The 7,688-nt window shown below is 34.2% G+C and overlaps 1 protein-coding gene across 1 annotated transcript; it reads right to left on the bottom strand.

The window, feature by feature from the left end:
- Nucleotides 1–341: 341 nt before the first annotated feature.
- LOC138331763 (large ribosomal subunit protein uL23m-like) lies at nucleotides 342–6,546 on the bottom strand. Its single transcript, XM_069279529.1, has 5 exons — nucleotides 6,421–6,546; nucleotides 4,875–5,027; nucleotides 4,005–4,087; nucleotides 3,540–3,625; nucleotides 342–589 (listed from the first exon to the last, which is right to left on the bottom strand). The coding sequence occupies exons 1-5, from the start codon at nucleotides 6,450–6,452 to the stop codon at nucleotides 437–439; spliced, it is 507 nt and encodes a 168-aa protein (XP_069135630.1). The 5' UTR covers nucleotides 6,453–6,546; the 3' UTR covers nucleotides 342–436.
- Between the last annotated feature and the right edge of the window lie 1,142 nt (nucleotides 6,547–7,688).

Here is a 7,688-nt window from a genome sequence, read left to right as displayed (position 1 = left end):
CTACATTCAAGGTAAATAGATTCAAATATGGTGTGACAATTTTTAAACAACTTATCAATAACAAATTTGTCCATCTAGAGTCCTGATGTTGGGTCTAAAGCATCTGCTGGGGAAGGAGAGTTACCAGATTTGTTCAAATTGACAGTAGGCCTATTGACTATCATTCAAGATTTTAGGATCTATTGTTGGCCAGTTGCAAGAACTAGGATCACCAGGGTAGCCTGTGGGTGATTATATTTGAATTACTAATATAGTGTATTAGCTAAAATTAATATATATTCCTATGAGTCAATTTAAACTTTTTAAGTCCCTAAAGAAAAAGAAAACACTTCTTTTCATTAAAAAAAAAACCTTCTTTAATATTCATAATTAATATAGTATTTTAATATATACAGTCACACACAAAAATTGTAAGTTTGACAACACACTTCTTGTTTTAGCCAAACCAAGGTGGTATACTTGGCCGTTCCCAATTTGTTGCAAGATTAAGTTCCTTTTGTAATTCTCCCATTTCGAATACTTGATCTTGAGTAGAACTTTCTTTTTCCTCTTTAAACAGGGTTGGAAAAGTAAATGTATGCTCACCTCCCTGAAAAGCAAATGGAAAATATTTTCAAGAATAATTATAACAAGAGGCCCAGAGGGCCTGTATCGCTCACTTGGTTTGTAATGCCAAGTAATGTTCTGAATACAGGTTCATTGTTTCTTTTCTGAAGGAATTTGAATATTTACGTCTAAATTTCCTATTGGGCCCCACCCCTCCTGCCCCCATGGGGTCAGAGCCAAAATTTATACAAGTTCTGTTCCCCTTCCCCCAAGGATGTTTGTGGCCAAATTTGGTTACAATCCATGCAGAAAGCTAGGACAAGTAGCGATTTAAAGGATTTACCTCTATTTCCCCTATTGGGCCCCGCCTCTCCTGCCCCGGGAGGGTCAGAGCCGAAATTTATAAAGGTTCTGTTCCCCTTCCCCCAAGGATGTTTTTGGCTAAATTTGGTTACAATCCATGCAGAACTCTAGGACAAGTAGCGATTTATAGGATTTACCTCTATTTCCCATATTGGGCCCCACCCCTCCTGCCCCCTTGGGGTCAGAGCCAAAATTTATACAAGTTCTGTTCCCCTTCACCCAAGGATGTTTGTGGCCAAATTTGGTTACAATCCATGTAGAACTTTAGGACAAGTAGCGATTTATAGGATTTACCTCTATTTCCCATATTGGGCCCCGCCCCTCCTACCCCCGGGGGGTCAGAGCCAAAATTTATACAAGTTCTGTTCCCCTTCACCCAAGGATGTTTTGTGGCCAAAATTTGGTAACAAATCCATGTAGAACTCTAGGACAAGTAGCGATTTATAGGATTTACCTCTATTTCCCCTATTGGGCCCCGCCCCTCCTGCCCCTGGGGGGTCAGAGCCAAAATTTATACAAGTTCTGTTCCCCTTCACCCAAGGATGTTTGTGGCCAAATTTGGTCACAATCCATGCGGAACTCTATGACTAGTAGCGATTTAAATTAAATGTTGACGGACGGACGGATGGACGACGGACAGACGGACGACGGACGGACGGACGGACGCCGCGCCATGACATAAGCTCACCGGCCCTTTGGGCCAGGTGAGCTAAAAATTGGTATCAAAGCCAGTGACCGCACATCTGGTCCTGTTAAATCCTGTAGTGTTAATCTACTGTAATGTGGATATTTTCACTAGTCACCTTTCAATCTTCACTGTATGTTAACTTTTTTGCATCTATTATACAATTATCATTTGTCCAAATAAGCTAAAATATCCTTAAATTTACCCCCAACTTGTCCATATACACTTACAGAAATGCTACACCAGATCAGTCATTGGGATTAATTATTCAACTTAAATATCTCTTCAAATTGTTATGTTCAAGCACAATTACATATACTTATATTTTAATTTGTTAAGTGACTCAATCAATGCTAATAAATCTAAACAACCGTTAAATCTTACCAGATGAACACATGCAACTTTATATACTGGAGTGCTAGACCAGGTTAGTAAATACATTTGTAATACCAGATGAATACAGGCAACTTTATACCAGTATATACTGGAGTGCTAGACCAGATTATTATAGTCTTACCATATGAATACAGGCAACTTTATGTGTACTGAAGTGCTAGACCAGATTATTAAATCTTACCAGATGAATACAGCCAACTTTATCTATACTGGTGCTAGACTATGTTATTAAATCTTACCATATGAATACAGGCAACATTATATGTACTGAAGTGCCAGACCAGTTTATTAAATCATACTAGATGAACATATAGACAACTTTATATGTACTGGTGCTGGACCAGGTTATTAAATCTTACCAGATGAATACAAGCAACTTTATATGTAATGAAGTGCTAGACCAGGTTATTAAATCTTACCAAATGAATACAGGCAACTTTATACCGGTATATACTGGAGTGCTAGACCAGATTATTAAATCTTACCAGATGAATACAGGCAACTTTATCTATACTGGTGCTAGACTATGTTATCAAATCTTACCATATGAATACAGGCAACTTTATGTGTACTGAAGTGCTAGACCAGGTTATTAAATCTTACCAAATGAATACAGGCAACTTTATACCGGTATATACTGGAGTGCTAGACCAGATTATAAATCTACCAGATGAATACAGGCAACTTTATCTATACTAGTGCTAGACTACCGTATTTTTGCGCGTATAGTGCGCACCCGCTATAGTGCGCAGGTACGTTTTTGAGTTTCATTTTGGAAAAAAAAAATTTACAAACAAAATCTCAGTTTTTGTATCTTCGTTCAAAACATTTTGCATTGCCTCCAAACACTCTTGAAGAACAAAATCAAACGGTCCTTATTGTTAATCATTGCTTAAAACAACCTTCTGTTTATTAACATTAACTGGCGAGAGGAGTTTGACACGATGATTGACACTTTGTTTACACAACGCAGGCCTAGTTAGCTTGTGAATTGCCGGTGACACTATAATGAGGATCTCAACAACGATGTTTTTACAATCAAATAATCAATCATACCTTGTGTAATTCCAAGTGGTATAAATCAAGTCTATTGTGTATCTAATAGGCATTTAGATTTAATCATTGTCCAAGATATTAGCTGGAAAGCCGACCGAGTCTTTCAAGGAATTAAAGATAGAAATTTCAAGTGATGTTTTCCTTTTATATTGAATACATACATTGATCATTGACTTTAAGATCCAAGTATTTAATCATAACCCTATCACGACAACATGTACAAAATGTTACTGCACTCTTTAGCTTGGACCTGCCGGTCGGTGATCATGACCCAGACCTGTTATTAAGTGCTTACCATATGAATTTACGCAGCGCAACGGTTTTATGTGTACTGAAGTGCTAGACCAGGTTATTAAATCTTACCATATGAATACAGGCAACTTTATACCGGTATATACTGGAGTGCTAGACCAGATTATTAAATCTTACCAGATAAATACAGGCAACTTTATCTATACTGGTGCTAGACGTCGACCATGTTATCAAATCTTACCAGATGAACACAGGCAACTTTACTAGGTGGAATTCTTCCTTTATCAGTGTTTTTTAGAAGTAAGGAGTTTTTCTCAAATGTGTATCCTGAAAAGACAATGTAAGGTAAAGTTCACATATGTATTTATTATGTGCTTGGTTATGTAAAGTCTCAATTAAATGGATTAAATCAACACAAAAATGTATCTCAACAACTAAATTATTCGCAAGTTTTTCAGCCAAAAAAACAACAAAAATGAGTACTGATTTTAAAATCAATATCATGGTATTTTGCCATTTAATCAGATAATTTATAACGATCACTTGTTACATTTAATTAGTACATTTAATAACAAGTAATAGAATTATATTGTTACAACCTAATGACAAGTTACAGAAATGATTAAATTAAATAACGTTAGTAGCAAATATTTCAATGATAAAGATCAAGCAATAGTAATAATTGATTCACTGTTGCAACACGTACCTGTTGTCCGATAAGTTCTTACTTTTAATACATCTACATTGTAAATTTTCTCTAGATATTGTTTAACATCTAATTTGCTCATTCTGAAAGCGAATATAAAATAATATTCAGTGCAACAAAAAAAAGTTCAATCAGGAAATATATATGGTAACACAAGAGTTTTTGCAATAACTAATTAAATGTATTATTTTAATTGATAAACGCTTAATTGAAAATTTGCTGGATTTCGAAGCCAAAAATGGGCCAAACCGTACATATTGTCCTTTGGTTAGAATCCTGTACATACATGTACTAAGGAAATTAACTTAAAAGAAATACAATGCATGATGACATTTACAGGGACAATTCAGTCTAAGAGTGCATTAAAATTTGCACATATTTCAGAAACAAACCAGTTCTAATAGAAATTAGATTAGTTGCTTTTACTGTAATATGCCAGAAACACATACTGTAGTGAAATGTATGTGAAATGTTCAAACTTGCTTACTGTTTGCCATTACAAAAAGTGGTCGGATGCCAAACCCTGGCCCTTGCCAGTGTAGTAATAATAGTAATTTCATCAACTCCTCAGTGGTTATGTATTGCATTTGTTTAACATGCATGACTTTGGTTCGGTATGTGTACAGTGAACATGTTGTACCTGATCAAAGATTTGGAATTTTAACGGTATTAATCGAAACACTTTTACAATGTCGTGAAATTTTTCAATATCTCTTGTCATATGCTTCATAAGGAATGTAGAACAATACATTTATGCCATATTTTGTTGATTATGTAACAGAATTTGCCTCACTGAATTATCACTTTAAGCATCATTCAGCCCAAATCAGGGTAAAAATTCAGAAACATGCAATTGGTAATCAAACTCACTGAGGATGTATCTCAAAATGAACTCTGTCATTTGGCATTTCATATTTTGTGTTTTGAATCAATTTCATCCAGAACTGACATAGCAATACTCGATTTTGTGGTCCACCTTCAACATATAGAGGATATGGTGGTATGGGTTTCTTCCAAAGAGGCCTGAAATACACAACAATTAACATCAATTAAACAATATGTAACATTGAAGAAATGCACCAAACTCCAAGATGTGTGTATCATACTGGTTTTATTCCTTCGTGTTTATATCTATACAATTCAGGCATTTGGTCCTAAACAAGGATTATGGAGTTTCACATTCACATTATAGTTAAGTTTATTTTCCAGTACAGGATTGAGGTCCTCTACACTGGACTCATAATCATACAATAAATACATACATGATACAGTATATAATGTACATGTAGCATTGCAGGTAATTATCTATAAATTTTCGTTAGTTAAGTTTTTAAGAAATTTTCGATTTCCATATTGATAATTTCAAGGTGCTCATATTTGTATTGTTAACACAGTTCATAATGATAACTCTGCTCTATAATTATAGAGTAGGTCTTGGTTTTCCCAGAATTTGTCTAAATTATTTTTAAAACAGTTTATATTAAATGATGATATAACAGATTCTGGAAGAGAGTTCCAAATTCTGACAGTTCACACAGTAAAATAGTTTTTCCTCAATGTTGATGTTGAATGTAGGGGGTAGAGTTTTTTTTAATTTCCTCTAGCACTATGTTTTGGGGCCATATGTTGATGTTCGATATTACAGATAGTGCGTGTTTCAAAAGCGGTAAGTTGTAACTTGGTTGAATATTGTATATATCTCAATGCGTGCTAGCTGTCTTCGAGACGATCTGGAACTGACCAGCTCTTTATACCAAGGAATTATGGTTTAAACTGACCAGTTGATCTAATTGGCCAAAATCTATCGTTACTTTCCGAAGTGTTTAATTTTCTTTAATACGCTGATTATTTATAATCGTATAAAATTTAAATGATTACTATTAAGAAAGACGGTGAATATGTGTATGTACACTTCACCTTGTTACAATATAAAATTTAATAAACATATTATGATCTTAAATGAGTGTTTATTTCGTATGAGATTTTATCAGTTAATGAGTTTGTGTCACGCATACCGTACATATTATTTCTAACAGGGGGTTACTTCGAGTTACTTCCCCTGGATCACGTGCATTAAAGCACCTTTAGGTAGTCAAAATTGCATTCTTGAATGAATGAATAAATAAGCACAACATACTGAGGTTTGAGTCTAAATGAGGCTCTAATTATACATCTGCTTATTAAAAATTAGTGCTCTACCGGTAGATATAGTGAGTCTAGCTTATATTAGGGCCCCAACACAGGATTCTGCATCTGGTTTTGGAAACTGAGACCGAGGTCCGACTGTGGAGAGCATTGTTAAAATCTATAGCTAACCGTTAACTTCTGATCCATTTGCGAACTACATTACAAGACTTATAAACAATAATGAAGAATACACATTTTGTTTCAGTTACTGTGATGCTGAATAACTCACAAACGCCTCAGTGGTACTCTCCTAAAAGCCATGCCCGGTCAAAGGAGTGGGTCAAAGACGAGAATCCATTTCACTGAACTCTTCAGCGTTGAAGATAAGAAAGTAAAAATTATTACGGGCGCACTTGGTCCCTGCTTTTTTAGTAACACGATTACGTGTGCATGCTTGAGGAGGGGAGGCATTTTCACACGAAAGAAATATTTTAACAATTCAAAACCTTATGTTATTATCATAGTGAACATGTAATACAGTATAAAAATACACGATAGCTAGCTATTTTTCCAGATGTGAATTTCCACTGAATATTTAAACAGAAACATATGTCTATAATAATTAGAACACAAAAACAATAAACAACTTGTTTTAGGCCTACTTTTGGTTAATGCGCTATCAGTGTTTCATTCTATATAGACATATTACCATGGGTATTTTCGAGACGCAAATAAGTGTTTTTAATATTTTTAACTTAGAAGTAAAATAATTTAAGCTCAAACTTTTTAATGGTGCTTATGGTGTAAAGTAAGTCAATTTTGTAACCGTTAGGAAAAGACTTTATTTGTCTGCTACTATATTTGACGGAGAGAAAAAAATCGTCAGCAGTACAATTACTAGTGCAGCATCTTTTATCAAATTGTAAAATGTTCACAATTTCATGATATCGAAAGAACTTTTGAAATCCGTGAAAATGTTCTTCTTTTTATTAATTTACGCATTTCCTTCCTAAGTACATTATTCCATCCAGAAGGGTGATAAACGGTAAGCTATAACAACGTTAGCGGCACTACAAAATCAGCAAACTAGTTTTAAATTTCCATTTTAAAATGTTAAAGCCATTTTGGTTTAGGTGTGTAAGTTTACATTTATATATATATGTATAGTTTTTTTCCCTAAAACTTGAATATATTTGCATGCATTGTCGGTTAACTAATTATAAAAGGATGACTTGATTTTAAAATAGTGTAGATCTATACCTCCCAGTTTCCAATGAGTTTACAAAATGTAGTATACTATAGATATACATGTAAGTAATCAGAGACTAAATCGACTAATGCAAACGTTCTTCTTCCATTTACTATTTATATCTTAATAAAATGTATATCCTTTGAGTATAAGGAGTTTTATTTTAATCAGAATGTAGATTGATGTGCGATTACCAAGACTTAAACAAAAACTAAAAACAGGTAGGCCTGTATATTGGCTCACGTTCCACAAGTAGTCGTAATTTTTATCTTAACTTCTTTTTAATTGAAATGCACAAAAATATTGAA

This window comes from Argopecten irradians, chromosome 1, assembly GCF_041381155.1.
Source record: "Argopecten irradians isolate NY chromosome 1, Ai_NY, whole genome shotgun sequence".
Taxonomy (NCBI): Eukaryota; Metazoa; Mollusca; class Bivalvia; order Pectinida; family Pectinidae; genus Argopecten; species Argopecten irradians.
This window is presented reverse-complemented; position numbering and strand designations above follow the sequence as displayed.

Excerpts from the sequence above, each read along its gene's own strand:
- LOC138331763 (XM_069279529.1), bottom strand. The coding sequence starts at position 6,452 with ATGGCTTTTAGGAGAGTACCACTGAGGCGTTT. Across the intron at positions 3,626-4,004 it reads AAGAACTTATCGGACAACAG|GATACACATTTGAGAAAAAC; the intron begins GTACGTGTTGCA and ends TTGTCTTTTCAG. Across the intron at positions 590-3,539 it reads AAGTTGCCTGTGTTCATCTG|GGAGGTGAGCATACATTTAC; the intron begins GTAAGATTTGAT and ends TTTGCTTTTCAG.